Source organism: Lactuca sativa, chromosome 4 (assembly GCF_002870075.4).
Source record: "Lactuca sativa cultivar Salinas chromosome 4, Lsat_Salinas_v11, whole genome shotgun sequence".
Classification (NCBI taxonomy): domain Eukaryota; kingdom Viridiplantae; phylum Streptophyta; class Magnoliopsida; order Asterales; family Asteraceae; genus Lactuca; species Lactuca sativa.
Window position 1 is genome coordinate 52400639 of NC_056626.2, and position 19989 is coordinate 52420627.

General features: G+C 36.9%; 1 protein-coding gene across 1 annotated transcript in view; it reads left to right on the top strand.

The window, feature by feature from the left end:
• Positions 1–660: 660 nt before the first annotated feature.
• Positions 661–19989, top strand: part of LOC111876801 (serine/threonine-protein kinase AtPK2/AtPK19) — a 37643-nt gene continuing 18314 nt past the window's right edge. The window contains exons 1-4 of the mRNA XM_052770859.1: positions 661–1255; positions 1386–1408; positions 1491–1611; positions 1684–1832. Of these exons, the coding sequence (XP_052626819.1) occupies positions 674–1255; positions 1386–1408; positions 1491–1611; positions 1684–1832 (875 nt within the window). The 5' untranslated portion in view covers positions 661–673. The remainder of the gene's footprint in view (positions 1256–1385; positions 1409–1490; positions 1612–1683; positions 1833–19989) is intronic.

Below are 19989 nucleotides of genomic sequence, written 5' to 3' on the forward strand. Positions count from 1 at the left end.
AGCAGCCATGGTGGCTCGATGATGGAAATCAATCGAGAAAGGGGAAGCACCTCTGGTGCGGGATCGATTTGACAAAAGGAGAAGGGAGAAGCAGCGACGCTTCTCTTGTCCGCCACAGCTTGGGGGGGAGGTGCTCCGACGGTCTCCTTGGCTGTTCTTCCTTGTCGCCAGCAGATTACATGTAGGGAGGGGACTCAACTAGTCTGATGGAGTAGGGCAAGTAACGACTGGTAGATCAGGATGATCGATCTATTCATGAGGAGGAGGAGGAAATTATTGGTTCCCGGTGAGCCTTCCTTGGCTTCTTAGACTCCGTCATCGGTAGAAATCGGAGGACCTTTGGGGTTTGGACAGATCGAAGGAAGAAGAATGAAGAAGTGGTGGTCTTTGGTGATTGAAGGTAAACGGATGGGGTTTTCTTGAACCTCACAGGTCGTATTCTTTCTTAGATTTAATGCTTTCCATGAATCTTTTTTGGTGATTCCAACACACACAGAAATCAGCATTCTCTCAAATTTCTTTGAAAATCCAATTGTTTACTTGAACTTCCTTCTAGTTAAATCCATTGGTAGAAGCCTTTCATCAGCTCGAATCTTAGTATCTTTCCATCCATAGTCTGTAATACTAATACAAACGCGAACAAAACACTCCTTTCTGTTTTCCAATTTCCACAATGGTTTCTTCTCAATTAACTGCTTTAATTGAAAACAAGCCATTCAAATCCTCCAAGAACTATTTCCAATTCCCAAAAAACCCTCCCAATGAAACATCAGATACTCTTGAATTGGACTTTTCTGATACATTTGGTCCTCTCCCACTGCCAGCTGGCAATTCTGAAATTCCAAGCGATGACCCTGTGGTCATTTACAGCCGTTCACATTCTTTAGTGGGTCCCACGCCATGTGTAAGCCACTTGCTGAATCTAAGGAAGTTAACCATATGTGAAACGGATGAATCATTGGAGGATTTCAGTGATGTGATAGATAAAGAGATTGAAGAAGAAGATTCTGAAAATGGTTGTAAGGTGAAAACCATAGGGCTTGAAGATTTTGAAGTCATGAAAGTTGTGGGGCAAGGGGCTTTTGGTAAAGTGTATCAAGTGAGAAAGAGAGATAGTTTGGAAATATATGCAATGAAAGTTGTGAGAAAAGATAAGATTGTGGAGAAAAATCATGCTGAGTATATGAAAGCAGAGAGAGATATCTTGACAAAGATTGATCATCCCTTTATTGTCCAGCTTCGTTACTCTTTCCAGGTACTTTTTTTTTCTAAATTCCAAAACTACCTTTTTTGTATCTGTCTATGCTCACTCTTTTAATCTTCAGACAAAATATTGACTTTACCTCGTTTTGGACTTTGTGAATGGTGGACATCTTTTTTTCCAGCTATATCATCATGGACTGTTTCGGTGAGTTTTATTTATTTATTTGTTTTTGTTACTTTAAAAATAAAATAAACTGATTAAGAACTCATGATTATGATTGTTTCAGAGAGGATTTGGCACGTATTTATGCTGCAGAGATTGTTTCAGCTGTTTCTCACCTTCATGCAAATGGGATAATGCATAGGGATCTTAAGCCTGAAAATATACTACTTGATGTGGATGGACATGTACTTTTTTTTGTTTTCTCTCTCACAAACACACACAGTTCTTTTATTAAACATGTGAGTTTATTTATTTAGGCATTGCTTACGGATTTTGGGCTAGCAAAAGAGTTTGATGAAAATGCAAGATCAAATTCTTTATGTGGAACAGTAGAATACATGTCACCTGAAATTATTCTTGGTAAAGGCCATGACAAGGCTGCTGATTGGTGGAGTGTTGGAATCTTGTTGTTTTGATCATGAATTGATAAACTAATAAAAGGATTCAAAGATGGCTGAGAATTTGGCAGAGGGCGATTTTCGGCAGGTCTGCATAAAACAAATTGAATCAGATTCTTTATCAATTATAATATAAAATCATTAAACTGAGTTTGAGCTTGTGTTTATATATATATATATATATATATATATATATATACACTTGCTCTTTTTGTAGAATCTACCAAGGTTCCTACCTGAGAATCTTGAGAATAATAAAATGTTGTACGAACGAGTTAGTGTGATTGCAGTAAACAAAGGGTGCACTCCATCACAACTAGCATTGGCGTGGGTTCACCACCAGGGGAAAGATGTTGTGCCCATACCAGGAACCACTAAAATTGAAAACCTTCAGCAAAACATTGGAGCTTTATTTGTGAAACTAGCACCACAAGACATGGCTGAACTTGAATCTCCACCGGGTAATTTCTTGTCCTTCCCAACTCCCAAGTCTTAGTTATGAACATGCTTATGGATGTTTGTTTGGACAAACATTGGAGCTTTTTGACGTTTTGTTGAAATAATTTTTTTGTTTTTTTTACGTCATGCTCGAATACATTTTTTAACATTTAGTATGTTTATATTTGTTAAAGGATTACATAACTACTTAGGAGGTATTTGACTTATCTTTTTGAGAGACAAAAGTCTTTTTTGGAAAAGTTACAAAAAGTTATGTTTTTCTGACTTTTTCAAAAAATCAGTTTTTTCTTGTATCAAAAATTTAAAAGTAGCTTTTAAAATACATTTATCAAACATCTTTTACATTTTATCTTTTTCTAAAAATGACTTTTCCCTCTAAAAAAGGACTTTTACAAATTAAATAAATTATATTTACAATTCCAAAAGTATACCATTAATATGATCATGTGTTATATTTAATAACATATGTAACTTAATAATATAATTACATATTAGTTTGAAAGTTGAAAAGTTAAGAATCTTTAAATCATTATGGTGCAAGGAAAATAATTATTCTATGGACTTTGAAAGTCTAATATAGCATAAAAAGGAGAATTTCATTTATATCCTTACAAACTTTATATATTACGTCTATATCCTTATAAATTTTGAAATTACGTATATATCTGTTTCTAACTATAATACTACATTTATATCCAAACTCATAATTTAACTCATTAAGGGAATGGTCTACATCTCACCAATATCATTTAATGTTCAATTTTTTGTGTTATTGGAAATATTAATAAATATATCTAAAAGTTAAAATAATAAATCAAATTTTCAAAAATAAAAAAAAGGTTCAAATTTTAAAAAATATGCAGGTTTTTCAAAGTTTTTTTAGAAAATATGAATTTTTTAAAAAAATTAAAATTTTTAACCAAAACAATCAACGTTTTAGTTATATATATATATATATATATATATATATATATATATATATATATATATATATATATATATATATATTTCTTATACTATAATATTCATAAGTAAATCATAAAAAAATCTCATTTTTATTTACGAATCCATAAACACTATTAATATAAGTATTTTATTCGATACAAAATAAAATATAAAAAACAAAAAATGTTACAAAGATTCATAGTGTTATTATTTCTTCGTGTCACGACTTCCATATGTTCTTCAATTTATCACTTTTCACCTGTTTAATAATTTCCACAAAATTTTCCAAATCTACAAGAAAAATAATTTTTTTTATTAATGCATGAACACTCACAAAAACAAAGGAGGGGGACTTGCTCTCGTGTAAAAAAGGCGTAAAATCATATACCTAGGTTCCAAGCCAAGAACTTCAGCCATTCCAGTAAATGACATAAGGAATGGAGTGTCTGCTTTTGCTGCTTGGATAGCAAGCTCGTGATGACATACGTGTAAGCCATCAAAATTTCCCAATGCTACTATGCCTCCTACAATACAACATCAAATTAAATTCTTTAAAATAATAAACAAAACCAACATAACATAGTGTAATCTAAATATCTAATAATAACAAAATATCGGAATTGAAACCGAAGTTTGAATCATGCCTCAAAAGCTTAAACAAATCAAGTCCAATGTTCAAATTCCAATGATTATAGGATGGAATGGAATTGACATAGCAAAAGATAATGTTGAAATAAAAGAAAAAAATATGTACTGATAATTGTAAAACAGGTTATCAATCGAAAACAAGAAATTATTACTTAAGTTAGGCAAAAATCTATGGTTTCCTCCGTCAACTTTCTCCCCTATTCATGTGTGCATATATAAGTAATTCATATGTGATTTATATGTGAATCACATATAATTCATATGTGATTTACTTGTTATTTATATGTGAATTACATGTTATTCATATGTGAATTACATGTGAATCATATGTAATTCATATGTGATTCACTTGTGATTTATATGTGACTTACATGAGATTCATATGTAAATTACATGTGATTTACATGTGAATCACATGTAATTCATATGTGATCTATATGTCAATTACATGAGGTTCATATGTTAGTTACATGTGAATCGCATGTAATTCATATGTGATTCACTTGTGATTTATATGTGAATTACATGAGATTCATATGTAAATTACATGTGAATCTATAGCAGCCTAAAAATCCAAGGTAAAAATTTCATTTTTATTATAATCAAAACATTATTGTAACTTTGTTCAAAACATTGAAAAGTATTTCAAGTAATACAATTATCAGAGTTCAATCCTAAAGATTACATATTGCAGAAAACACGGGTGTATGCGCTGCGATTGTCTCGTGCTCTATCATTTGAAAACTGAAGTACCTGAAACAAAACTGCAATCCGTAAGCACAAAGCTTAGTGAGTTCCCCCAAAATACCACATACTAATCATACAATAAACATATAGTGGGCCCCTCCCGGTCATCGAGCTGAGCTCGAAAAGCATATAAACACATACACATGTAATATACACAGCATACAAATAGTCATTGGTCTTCACCCGACATTGAACGTTAGTCCAAAAGTATATAAACACAGGTACATGCAAGAGTCACAAAGACAGCTAATATTCTATTAGCATAACATAAACATGGGTCGACATTGGTGCCTTCGACCCGCTAAACCCGATAAGGAAACTCACCTCGAATGCTGAAACTCACTACAAGAAATCCTTAGTTGTTGCCCTGACAACTTCTTGAGCTAACAATACCAAAATATCACCCAATTCGCAATTGGGTTCCAAACCATGATCCATAATCCATACTTGGGGTGAAATGACCATTTTACCATTGGCCCAACAAGATTCAAAACCACAAAATCCATAAAAACCCACTAATGGCCTAATTTTCCAAATTGGGCCCAATCCCATGCGGGCCTTATCCTAAGCCTATATTTTACAATTCAGATTGTTTCAAACACCCCTTGGGACAAACTTGATCAAAGGCATAAGTCAAAAGTTGAAGTCAACGGCCCAAGTTGGCCCAACTCGCCGAGTTTCTTCATTATACTGCAAAGATTGAGCAAAACCCCCTTAACTCGCCGAGTTCACCAAAAATCCAACCTCTTAATTCATTAAGTCGACATTTTCGAAACTAAGGCCTTCTTAACCCAGACCTTAACTGAAATTGCCTCAAAAGGGTAAAGTTTCCAACTTTACCCCCTAAGAACCACTAAAATGGGTTCAAAACCCAAACCCTAAACTTAAAAGGGTAAGGACTTAATCATTAAGCACTTATTCTACAAGGACACAACTCCAAGATGCAGATCTGACCATATGAGGCTAGATAGCCATGTAAACTTTCCAACTTTACACTTATTCATGATTAGAAGAAGCTCAAAGGCTTAAAAGAGACCAAAAGAAGGACTTACTGAATGCATGAAGCCCTTAAGATCATAAAGTTGGCACCTTTATGCCAAAAGAGCTCATGAAGATCATAGATCTGGAAAGGATAAACACTTTGGACTTCTACTTCCTCAACAACCACGCATCCGTGGCTAAAAGCATACAAATAAACCTAAGAAGAGATCTAAGCCAATACTAAGCAAGGTTAGAGCTTTATATACCCAAAATATGCTGAAAATTAAACAGAGAACCAAGATCTGAAAGCTCCTACTTGAACCACCACCTTGCACCAAGCTTCTCTTCCTTCAATGAGCCTTAAACACGCCAAGACACACCCACAATGAGCTCACAACACTCAAGGAGGCTATAGGGTGTCGAGATTAGGATTAGGGGCTATGGAGGTTGGAAATGAGGTCAACACTTGGAACTTAAGGTGTTTAAATAGGGTGCAAAACCCCAAAGTTAGGGTTTCCTAAACAACGCCCAACTCGTCGAGTTATCTCATTAACCTCGCGACCAAAACAACCTCTACTCACCATCGCCGAGTTAAGGCTCCTCAACTCGTCTAGTAGACCAATTAAATCCTCATGATTCTTCATCTTCAACTCGCCGAGTTCTACTTGACATTGGCCTAATTCCACAGTTAACCTTTTAGATTTCGGGTGTTACAACCCTACCCCACTTAAATTAGATTTTGTCCTCGAAATCGCTCGTTATTAACACTCATACCAAAACGACAAACCTGACAATTATAAACAAAAATATTACGCACAAAATGATCTTCCCTAGGGAACTAAAACCAAAACCAAAATCGAAACTTTTATCCTGAGGACGACATCCAAACCTTCAGCCGCTGCACACACTTCTACCTTTCTGAGACTAGAATCTATAAGGGTCTAACTCCCTGACATACCGCTCATGCTGAAACAACTCCATGCCCAACTCCCACACCGAACCGCCATCGTGCCAGCCTCATAGAGTTTCATACCAAACAAATACTTCCAACCCCCGAACACATTACCGCTTCAAAGGAAAACAAAGTCACTGACCATAAACAGCTACATAACACTTATACTCGAAAGAAGGCTCAGATAATCCTTCGAGTAGAAGATTCATTCCTACAACGGTTAGACTCAGACAAGAGTTGTGCAACAGGGTCAAATCAATTACTCTGAGATTATTTAATCCCACTGCGAGTGACTTAGCATTTCCCAATCCACCAGTTACTCCACACACACACGAGACCCAAATCACTAATATCGCCCAAAACACTGAAACTGCCCGAAACAGCATGTTGCCTCCCGGCTGCTTTCCAAAATCCACCGAGACCTCCCTGGTCCTAATTCGTCAGCCAGTCATCTGAAATACCAGGTTTCATCCCTGTTGCTGAGCAAAAAGAGTCCCACATAGTAGCCCCTCGCGACTTCCGACAAAAAGCCTTATAGGCACTAACTATCCAAACCATCTCGACACTAACCCGATGCTAAACTGAACGCTGCAAGACCAACTATAGTCTTTCCTCATACCCCGGTCTCCCACGACCTACCATAACCTGATTCCAAACATATTGTGGCCCTCCTACAACCTTGCGACCTGACCCATCCTGGCCTAAACCATCCGAAGAAAACCACGACCAAAACACAGGTTTACCATAATCTCACCGTTGAATGCTACGGGCCACCCCACACTCTTACAACACTCCCACACTAACTGACCACTACTGAATGCTACAGGCCACCCCGCAGTCTTACAACACTTCTACACCAACTGACCACTCGTAAATGCTATGGGCCACCCCGCAATCTTACAACACCTCTACACCAATTGACCACTAGTGAATGCTACGGGCCACCCCACAGTCTTACAACACTTCTACACTAATCATAATTGCGGCCCACTACCTTACCCTAATCTATCAAATCGAACGCACCCAGAGTGGAGCACACACTCGACCGAACGCCCAAGCTGAATGATAGGCGCATTTTATGCACCTATTTTTCATGTTATTTATGTCATTTCATAGCATTCTACTTCATAATTCTTGCATTTTGTTAATTATTTGGGCAATTGCATATTTCATTAAGAATGCCTGGTACTTCACCGTTTTTGATTTATTTTGCAGGCATTATGGACCGTGGAGCTTGGAGCATGGAGGATGGAACTTGGAGGCATGGAGCTTTGGAGCATGAAGAGAAGATGAACCGGTCATTCCATGGCAGAAAACATGAAGACATAACCCAAGTCATTGTTGCATTGTCATCATAGTAAAGGACTACATTTGAAACGTGGTTCTTGTCACACCGACACGGGTCGTGTTTGTCCTTTATCATCTCATACTTGAGCAACATGACTCGTGGTGAAGTTTGACCGAAGATGGAGCCAACAATGAAGACTTATTTGTGTTTTAGCAAAAAGCATGGGCCATGCCAAAAACACATGGGCAAAAGGCATGGCCATGCCAAAAACGCATGACCTCATGGCATGCACGTGAACATAAATTAAAACAGGAGGAGACGTCATTTTTTTGCAGGGGACGGTTTCTGGAGCAACTAGGGGCGATCTTGGGTGATTTTGGGAGAATTCTAGGAGCTTTTGAGAAGACCTAATCATTGCAAACACTTTTGATTTCATTTTTGTAAGCATTAAAATTTCCAATTCCATCTTTATTCTTGTTTGATTTGTTCTTAGCCATGTGTGGCTATGAAACCCTGGTTTCTAGTTCTTGTTCAAAACATGTTGATTGCTTGACTTGAAGCATATGATTTGATGTTTGATTCGTGATTCTATTCTAGTGATTATGTTTTTTTTTAAACTAGAATCCTTGAATTTGATTTGTGTTTGATTGGCCACTTTCATGAATTGAATTTTTGTGCAGTTAATTAACTTTTAGGGCACCTAATCATTCTATTGCGTTACTAATTGGTAACAAGCAATAAGTTTTCTTATTGTAAAACATATATCACATGTTTTCATACTTCCGAGCGTATGAGAAGAAATGAACATTGTTGGGAAGCTTGTACAAAACTTAATGCAATTTTTCAATACAATCTAAGAGCGTGTTTAGGTTGAATTAGTAAAGCTAGGTCTAGTCGAAGAGCATGTTTTGGTTTGATAATTTGGCAAGCGAGAGGTATTAGAGCGTGTTAATACCTTTCAGTACCAACTTAGAATAGTAATCACAAATTACATCAAGTCACAATCAGGTTAAATGACAACATTGAGAACTAGAACTAGAAGCAGTTTTACAACTTGTTCACAAATCTATTTCATTTTCTGCACGTTCCAAAGTTGATTTTTATTTTCATTATTTGAATTTTGCAAAAAAAACCCCCCTTTGTGACCAAAGTATCTTGCGCAAAGAGGTATAGACTTTTATCCCGTGTCTCTGTGGTTCGACCCTGCTTGCCTTGTACTACTTTTTAGTGCATTAAAGCAGTGTAGTTGGAGTCTATTGTACCCCTATCATTTGTTGGGTTTGACACACCTAACACTGAACTCGAGCCACACCTGGAATCCCAACCTGGTTCCCCAAAGCCTTCTATCTAGCACCAAGAGAATGCGACCTTAATGTTTGGTGAGTTTCACGATCTTCCAACTCATACAATCCTCAATCCAAATAGCGACTTGTGTTGCCTTCCTCCCCGATGGTGATGCAAAACGCATCCTAGATTCAGAACCACTTATGTTCCTGAATCCCTAAATAGAGCTGACAAGAGGTCGACCTAGGTTGGCTTCGGGGTCAACCCATTTATTAATTAGGTTGAAAATATCAACCCAACCCAACCTGTTTATTTAAATGGGTTGATATTTCCAATCCAACCCAACCTTATAAATAAATGGATTGCCACCAGGTTGACCCATTTATGTAGTTCTCGATCCAACCTATGAAATAAATGAGTTAAACTTAGGTTTACTTATTTGAAATCAAAAAATTAAATACATTAACTAATGATTAAGCTATATAAATCAGTTTCAAACATAAATAAAATTTCGAAGTACAACAAAAACACAATCACAATTTACAAATTTGAATAAATTGATCAAATAACATAAAAAATATTTAATTTCAAAAGGATTTTGGAGAGTGGCTTGTATTTTTGGGGATAAGAAAAAAAGATGAGAATTAAGATTACATTTTTTAAAACACAAATAATAATATAACATTTTAATTTATAAATTAATACTTCGATTAATACATGATAATATTCAAATAAATATTAAATTAATCATATACTAAAGTTAAATAGGTTGGTGGGTTGAAAACGGGTTGATAATTTTTACTCAACCCAGCCTATTTAATTAAATGGGTTAGACGGGTTGACCCATTTAACTTAAATGGGTTAAAAATCTTAACCCAACCCGCTAATTTTGGGTTAGGTCGATTTTTGCCAGCTCTATCCGTGGATGATTCTCCTCAACTTTGATTCGACTAAATTCTCACAACACACGAGAATTGAAGAATTCCCAATCCTTCTCACTTCCCAACCATCGATCCGCTGACAACCAGCACTTATTCTTTCTAATGATCCCTCACTAGCCAACTAAAAAGATTGCACAACCCCTGAAGACCGGCTAAACACTTCCTGAATCCCTGTAACGCTGATGATCCCAGATGCTTAACCTGATATCTCACTCAAATCTTGAAGTCCAAATGACGGATGCTCCAACCAAAATATCAACAACAAACCACCTCCCTCAACAACTCCAAAAACCAATCCAAGCATAATTGGTAAAACCACTAGATCATGTCGATATTATACAACTATCCCGCTGAATCATGCCCATAAACCTTCCACACAATGCCCCTAACTGATTCCGACTACCACCGAGATAACATAGAATAATCCCAACCTGCTATAAGAGAAACAACCCTTTACAAAAACACTAACGATTCATGGTATGCAAATGACATATAACATTTCTTGAAGATATAACTCAAACATAAGTAGAGAAATAAACCAGAGATACAGTTACCCAAACCGATGCAAGATTCCAATCAACAAAATACAGAGAAAATTGAAAGAAAGCAAAAGATACATACCCGCAATGTCGCCTGGAGAAACCCCGGATGCCTATTTTTGTTGAAGTACCTACGATGAAACCTGGGTTGCCCCAACCACTAAGCATTGGTAACCCGCACCTGCCACACTTAGACCTGTTGCACTCATCCCCATGCACCCCTTCGCCCTTTGTGTAACCACTATGACCCCTCAGGCCTCTGACACCAGCAATGGCAGCGACCAACTACTCAGATCGCCGAGACAGACTGGAAGTCTGCTTCCTCTTTCCCAACTGCCTATCTAAACTAATCTTCTGCTCCTAGGTTACCTCAACCAGCCCATGAACCGCCTGAGTAACTGAGGCTCGCTCCTCGAACCTGGTGACCACTCTATCAATGACACGCCCAATGATGTTGGGTAACTCCTCGCGTAGGGCTTGCGAAACTTTCACGACAATCCATTCTTGTGGTTGACCCTTCTGAAGACATTGTGCACTATTCAACTTCGATCCCAAATGACAAGAGCTAACAATAGGATCCTCCTGCCTGTAGGTTCCTAGGATTCCACAAGCTTTGGGCTCTATATGAGCCCCCAACTTGTTTCCAGTGTGGACGATGAAGCGAATCTTGAATGAAGTTGTTGATATGACAAGTCAGTATTGGTTGGAACCGGTTATGTCGTTTGATCTTTAAAATTCTCAAGACTTGCAACTAGACCTTCCAATTACTCCAAAAGCTTTTAAGTTTCGTAGCTTTGTGAAAGTGTTGAATGCCCCTGTAACGGATAGTGGTGTTGATCACTTACTCTTCTCCTTATACCTCAAGCATATGAAGCAACAATATGAGATGTGAAGTGTGAGCAAGATTACGGCAGTGAAGGTCACTGGTCCAATCGAAACTGATAGCTTCCCAAATGCAAAGTTTAAGGTTGCGAGAGGTTCGTCCAGTCAGGTCTGCGAATTCACTCTTGCTGATCTGCAATGCCTTAACCCATATGATTAGATCGTGCTTTACTATTATTTGCTGAGGGATGGTCAGAAGTATGAACCTATCATTGCTCACCTCAAACATATGATAATTTCTTACATTTATGAGGTTGGGCAGATGGATGTTGAAATAGATGTTGTGTTGCGAAGGAAACCAAGTATTCTTCCTAATGATAACCCCGATGGTTTTGACAAGATGAAGCTTGGGAAGATACATAAGAACGGATGGTGCGTGGCCTTTCAACTGGAGGAACGAAATGATGCAGACTTTCAAAAATTTTGTTTCTTTTTGGACGACAAACACTTATACACCACTTTGTGTCTTGAATACGTTTTGGACCTCGTCAACAGATACAAGGGCAACATAAAGGGTGACAAGAAGTGCTTCTCGGATATGATTCAATAGTATATCTAGGTACACATGGTTCTGCTGAACATTATTCCGAAAGTCTTTGATATACAGAATCGAACATAGCCTTGATGGACTCTCGTCTCAATTGACGTAAAAGGGGAGATTGTTGCGAAATTAGTGTTGCGTTATTGTGTTTTATTAAATTGTCAATTTATGTAAACGGGCTTGGGCTTGTCCACCCGTCTTTAATTATTAGGGTTAGGGTTTTTAAGGTGCATGCATGCACCGTGTTTTTGGAATCTTGGAAATAGCCTTGTAACCCTACACGCCTCTACAGTTGCAATTCTTCATCGAGCTCTTCTGAGGCGTGACTTTGAATCATTAAGCATATTTTGATCCATTCTTGTGTTCTTGTTTTCTATTACCTGTTTGAATCTGTCGATCTTTAGAGATTTTATCTCAAAACTTCTCATATCTCATCTATGTATTTTACTTTGAAAAAACTGCCCTTTACATTTAATTTTCAAAAATTATCCCATTTTTAGCATTTATCTTTAACTTTTCTTTCAGTAACATCATTATTGAAACATCAAACTTCTTTTTTTCTCATTTATGTATTTTACTTTGAAATATCTTACAGCTAAAACATTCTTCTTACAAAAACTTTCCATTTTACATTGATTTTTTAAAATCATCACATTTTTAGCATTGTACTTTAACTTTTGTTCAGGCGCCATATCGCCTTGCACCACCAAAGATGCAGGAGTTTTCCTCTCAGCTTCAGGAGTTGTTGGGCAAGAAGTTTATCGGACCGAGCAGTTCACCCTAGGAAGTATCGATTTTGTTTGTGAAGAAGAATGATGGGTCCCATCGTATGTGCATAGATTATCGGGAATTGAATAAGTTGACGGTAAAGAATCGTTACCCACGCCCTAGGATTGATGACCTCTTTGATTAGCTACAGGGTGCATCTTGGTTCTCCAAGATTGAATTGAGGTCAGGTTACCACCAGATGAGAGTCCGGAAGGAGGATGTGGAGAAGAAAGCGTTCTGAACTCGTTATGGTCATTACGAGTTCGTGGTGATTTCGTTTGGGCTCACCAACGCACATGCAATATTCATGGATTTGATGAACTGGGTATGCATGTCGATGCTCGAACGGTCGGTTACTGTTTTCATTGATGACATTTTGGTCTGATCCAAGACTAGGAAGCAGCATGAGGGGCATCTTAGATTAGGGTACCGAGACAGGAGGGGCTTTATGCCAAGTTAAGGAGTAGGATGAGGAGCATCTTAAATTAGGGTATTGAGACAGGAGAGGCTTTATGCCAAGTTCTCCAAATGTGAGTTGTAGTTACGAGAGGTCCAGTTTCTAGGACACATTGTCAATCAGAACGAGATTCCGGTCGATCTGGCCAAGATCGAGGCAGTGATGCAATGGGAAGTCCCGAAGTCTCCGTCTGAGATTAGGAGTTTTCTGGGGTTGGTTGGTTACCGTAAAATCCCAAAAATCATGGTAATTTAAAAAAAAAAAACATTTTCATAAACCTTACGTCATACAAAACATTATTCCAAAACATAATCATAAAATCAAAGTATCCTCTTCTAGAAGGTGTACGCGTTGTACCCGTGCCGCGCACATAAATTTTTATTTTTCTTCTAAAAATCATATATTTTTTATACGACCTTTGTTTTTGACGTTCTTTATATCCACATGTAGCTATCATCGAGTACTACAACTTTCAATTTCTACTTTGTTTTAGACTTTGTTGAATAATTCTAACTTTATTTTTGATTTTATATTTTTAAAGTGATTAGACTGTTAAAACTCATATAAAAATCATAACTTTTTCATACGAATTCCGTTCTCGACTATTTTATATTGATGGAATTGTGTTCACCATATCTTTAACTCTCATTTACTTTGTTTTGGATAACACTCAACCAATTTTAGTTTCAATTTCAGTGTCCACACTATTGCACTGAAATTTTGAAAAATCATAACTTCGTCATACGAAGTCAAAATTTGATATTCTCCATGTGCATGTTTTTGCTTTTATGGTTACTACGATTTCATTTAGATTGTTTAGGCTAATAAACAACCTATCTATGATTGTATTTTACAACACACTTATTCGTAAATGACTGAATGCAAAACTTTAAACAATCATAACTTGTTCATACGAAATCTGATTTGAGCGTCCCTTATATCTTTGGAATCATCATCATGATTACTACAACTTTATGAAGATTATTTATCCTAAATAATCCTCTACCATAAACTTTACTTTTATCGCTTAATGAAAAATGACCTCTATAGTCTTGTAACACACACCACTAACAATTATCTTATTCGATGATTAAATTATTTAATAAAATGAATAAATTTTATTATAGTTACTCAAATAATCAAGCCCTAACTGTAACATCCCAAAATACGAAGGTAAAATATCATTTTTAAAGCATAATCAAAACACACATTTATCCTTTATTCAAACATTTAGAGTATTTCAAAATAAAAACAATTATCAGAGTTCATTCCCAAAATCACTAATTGTGGAAAACACGGGTGTATACGTTGCGATTAAGCCGGGTCCTTCACTTTTGAACCGGAAGTACCTCAAACCATAAACCACAAACTATAAGCACAAAGATTGGTGAGTTCCTCAAAATACCACATACCATACATAACATACGAGCCATACATATCATGCATACAATAAGAGGTGTTATGTGCCAACCATAGTCTTGTCATTATGTCACGAGCCGTATCATGGTCTTTCCTTGCCAATTCGGGGTCCAAAACCTTGGGTTTTACAGACAAGTGACAAGAGCAACCTCCTGGTCTTCCATGCAAGCATCACAAAGACAACTAGCATACAATCTACAACTACTTACCTAATTAACTGCCAAAGTCCAAACTCGGGCCTTGCATACAGATTTCCAGGAGCCACCTCCTGGTCTTTTATACAAATACCAAGGGCCACCCCTGGTCTTCCTAATATACATAAACCAAATGGGCCGGCATTGGTGCCTTCGACCCATAATATAGCGAGGAGACTCACCTTGATAGCTGAACCCATAATAAATCTCTTACTGTTGATCCGCTAGATTCTCCGCGCTATCAAACAAATAACAGCCAATTAACAATTGGGTTCCAAACTGAATCCAATAATCCATGTAACACCCTTGAGTTAGGGTTAGACGTTTAAGGGGTAATAATAATATTAAATATTTGTTTTATCGAACAACTAAAATCCTCAAATATGATAAACGTTCTTCGTATGCGTTACAAGTTATATAAATACTTATTTATTATATAGTGTTATATGGACACATATAATATCAATTTAAAATTCATTGATATATATTTACATATTGGAAAGTTGTATTACGTTAAACAATATACATATTATATATATATATATATATATATATATATATATATATATATATATATATATATATATATATATATAATTTCAAAGGTTTTAATAACTGAAGAAATGTATGAATACATTTTGTGAATATAGTGTATATTGATCGGAAGCTACCGGATTAGGAATAGATATATATTTACTAATATAGATCAATTATTAATATAAAAACGTGGGTGTAGATTATTGGGTCAAAATAGAGACTTGATAGTTGCATCACACATATCTATAGAAGCCTACGTGTAGTGATTATAGCTTTCATGCATATCAACTTCAAATTTTCCTTAGACACCAAGCAAATTTTGATTTGCCGGATAGCATCTGCGCATGACTATAAATAGAGTTCTCTTTTCATCATAACATGTATGAATTCAAATTTCAAAGCATACGACTCAAAACATAATTCTAGAAAGAGTATATGATATTGTCTTTTTTTAAAATAAGAGGGCAATTTTAGATCGAAGAGTTATTATCGGAATTATTACGATCTGAGGCTTACACTCGTTATATTAGGTGGGTGTATAGTTACTTTCATCTTATACATAGATATGAAGTATTTTATATAAAATACATGCTATATGTATATATGTTGTTTGTTTATGGATATTGAATGAATGTTTTATACTGTATATGTATTTTTATCTACAAATATGTTGGGTGTAACATGGGTAGATGAAATAGTTGATGTGTGATGAAACAAAATGATGAGATGTCTCGATGTTGACGATGTTCCAGTCATCTAGAAGAATATAGATGATGACCACAGACTTTTCTAGATAGTCCAGTGGAACGTTAACAGGTTCGTAATCTGTAGGTGTTTTTTTTGAATTATTTGTTCATCCGGTGTTTTTGAACTATGTGATCATCAGGTATTTTTGAACTATATGCTCATTAGGTATTTTGAACTAAGTGTTCGCTATGTGTTTTCAAACTAGGTGTTCATTAGGTATTGTGAACTAAGTGTTCACTGGGTGTTTTTGAACTAAGTGTGTTCATTAATTATTTTTGAACTAAGTGTGTTCAGTATGTATTTTTGAACTAAGTGTGTTCACCAGATATTTTTGAACTACGTATTTACCAGATGTTTTAAACTACGTGTTCACCAGTTGTAATTTAAGAACCCTGGCAGCGATGGACTTCGCGCCTATTCCTTAGGATAATCCTTACGCATGAATGAATGAAGGACAAATGATTCTTAAGATCTTTAAGAATAAAGAAGATAATGGGGATGAGAATTTGGGTTGATTGTTTGATGTTTAAACATAATAAATTTATTTATTGTGGGTTAGAAACTATATATGCTCACTAGGCTCCCAAGCCTGACCCACTCAGTTTTCTATATTACAGATAGAGGAACAAGGGCATAGTTGGATGATGATGAGAGATTTTGGATTATAGGCAAGTAGATGTAAATAATTGTTGTAAGGCCTATTTTATATTGTTTATGCTTTTGGTCTATATCGATGTTGACATCCCGATTTTTGTAAGGAAAATGAAAATACATTTCTTTAAGAAATGATTTGATAAATGTTTATCATATTTAGTTTTTGGGACAAATTTCGCAACACTTTTTGAAAGATTACTCTAATTTTATTTTAAAAGCATAAACGAAATCAGTATTTTCTGGCCGTGAAAATGGGGATGTCACAATCCATATATGGGGTAAAAGACCATTTTACTCATCACCCAGTTTGGTTCAAGACTAAGGCCCAAATGGGTAACGATTCAGAACATGGCGTTACACTAACTTACAGGAGTTACAACCAATAATAAAGATTAAATAAAATTATGAACAATAAATGATAACAATAGCAATATGTATGCATGGCTTGTTAAGAGCTAAGATCACAATCCACAATGGACATACCAACCAACATAAAATTCGGCACTACATTCATAATATCACACCCAACATGTCAAATATGTGAAGTTCAATAAAAAAAAACATAGACTCAACAATAAGGTGTACCTAATTTTACAAAATAATTTTGAACACACCATGGTGTGACAAATCCTAAACCAAATGAGGACTAAATTTTCATGTGGGGTTGTAAGGCACTACACGACACTTAGGGATACTTTTGGTTCTATCACAAAACATAGAATGCCCAAAGCCGAACATACTACCTTCCCATTATTCCATTTCTCCCCATTTACGTGACACTTTCATGGGTGAAATAAGTATAATATAGCAACGTTTTTTTTTTGAAAAACAAGAAATTTATTAAAGCAACACAAGCAAGATGTTAAAGGAAATTCAAGGCAAATTGGGACTGATGTTCTAGCTTTCCCATGACAAAAATCTATCTTTCCTAACTCTACTTTTTATCCACCAAAAGGAGGTGGTTTTAATTTCCCAGAAAATGGAATTACAATTCATGATCATGCCCTTGAAGATCTTACATTTTATATACCACCATAAAACCCATATGAAAGCCAATAGAATCACTCAAAGTCTATTGCTTTTATCCTTATTATCTGCATCTCTCTTCTGAATAGTTTGGAACATATCTTCGATGGTAACCTTGTTAGTTGGGAACTCATGACTCCACATATTAATAAGAGCGATAACTTCCTTATCTATCGAACACTTAGTAAACATATGGTTCTCCGTCTCCTCATAACTATGCCACAAAGGGTAATGCGTGTGTAACGACCAAAAATTTCAACCAATTTAAAATATTTTATTTCATTCAAAAACCATTAAGTTCATACATCTTGTTTGCAAAATAGTTTAAACATCAGAGTATCCCCCAGAACCATATCACATAGATCATAAAACATGAGGAGCGGTACGATCACACCTTCGCCTTGCCACGATCTCCTAAAGCAGCTGAAACAATAAACCACAACTGTAAGCCCGAAAGCTTAGTGAGCTCCCCCAAAGTACCCATACACATAAACATACGCATACAGCAAAGAACAACATACTACGGTTCCAATCAACCTTCTGGTTGGAAACCCCTGGCCCTCAATTATCGGGTTGGAATGCCTACGTACTACGAGCCCAATCATCCTATCGGGATGGAATACTCTCGGCCCACAACCATCAGGTTGGAATGCCCATACACCTATATGTAAAATAATAACTACTATGGGTCCAATCATCCCTCATGATGGAATACCCCAGGCCCCTCAACCATCGGGTTGGAATGCCAACATACTATGAGTCCAATCATCCTACCGGGATGGAATACTCCTGGCCCACAACCATCAGGTTGGAATGCCCCACTTCCTATACATACAACAATAACTACTATGGCTCCAATCATCCCTCAGGATGGAATACCCCAGGCCCCTCAACCATCGGGTTGGAATGCCAACATACTATGAGTCCAATCATCCTACCGGGATGGAATACTCCTGGCCCACAACCATTGGGTTGGAATGCCCCACTTCCTATACATACAGTAACCACTACTACTATGGGTCCAATCATCCCTCAGGATGGAATACCCCAGGCCCCTCAACCATCGGGTTGGAATGCCAACCTACTATGAGTCCAATCATCCTATCGGGATGGAATACTCATGGCCCACAACCATCGGGTTGGAATGCCAATCTACACTAGCAAACATGTATACATAACAAGAAACTACATAACACTCTATAGAATCAACATACTAGGGCCCTATCATCCTACCGGGATGGAATACCCTCTGCTACTGCTCAACACACATATACCACAGGTAACCTCCTACCAGCATACATAAGGCAAGACCAACTACAGGTCTATACTCATAACCACTACTCGACTACCAGGGTGCTGACCCAACAGAACTAGCCATCACTAAACTATCCATTCCTCTAGGATACTAAGCTAACAAAGCATATCCTCATATCATCATCCTATCTACCAGGATACTAGCAAGCATATCATCACATAAACATAACAAGCTCTAAACAACAATTCAAAGGGCCGGCCTTAGTGCCTTAGACCCTTGAGTACAGTGAGGATAACTCACTTGAAATGAAGAACCGAACCACGGAAGCACACACCCAAAGCGCTACTCCAAACTCCAACACCTCCAATATAAGCTCCAACTGAAGTAGATCCTGGATCTACACCACTCCTTTGCAGCAAGCCTCTTGATCTTCAAGCCCCTCTCCAATATTTTCTCCTCCAAAGCTCTATTATCTCTATTAATGGAGGCTCACTCAATTCTAGGGTTTTTGGATCTCAAAAGGGTAGCAAAGATGCTGAGGGTAATGTGCTTTATATAGGGCACAACCCCCGGGATTAGGGTTTTCTCTCTTCAGCACCAACTCGTCGAGTCCAAGCCGCTGACTCGGCGAGTTGGCTACTTAGTCTACGACCCAATCCCACTCCGACTCGGCGAATAAGAAGACCTACTCGTCGAGTCCCTTATTTTATTTACACTTTTGGCCCTTCATTGAACTTCTGAAATTTCAGGATGTTACAACTCCCCCCACTTAAATTAGGCTTCGTCCTCGAAGCCTACTGCAACATACGTTCCAGAACAAACCCCTAGCACTGCAGACTCCAGTTACTCAGTCAACTCAGGTTCTTACAAACCCTACTTCTACATCTCTCTTAAAATGGCT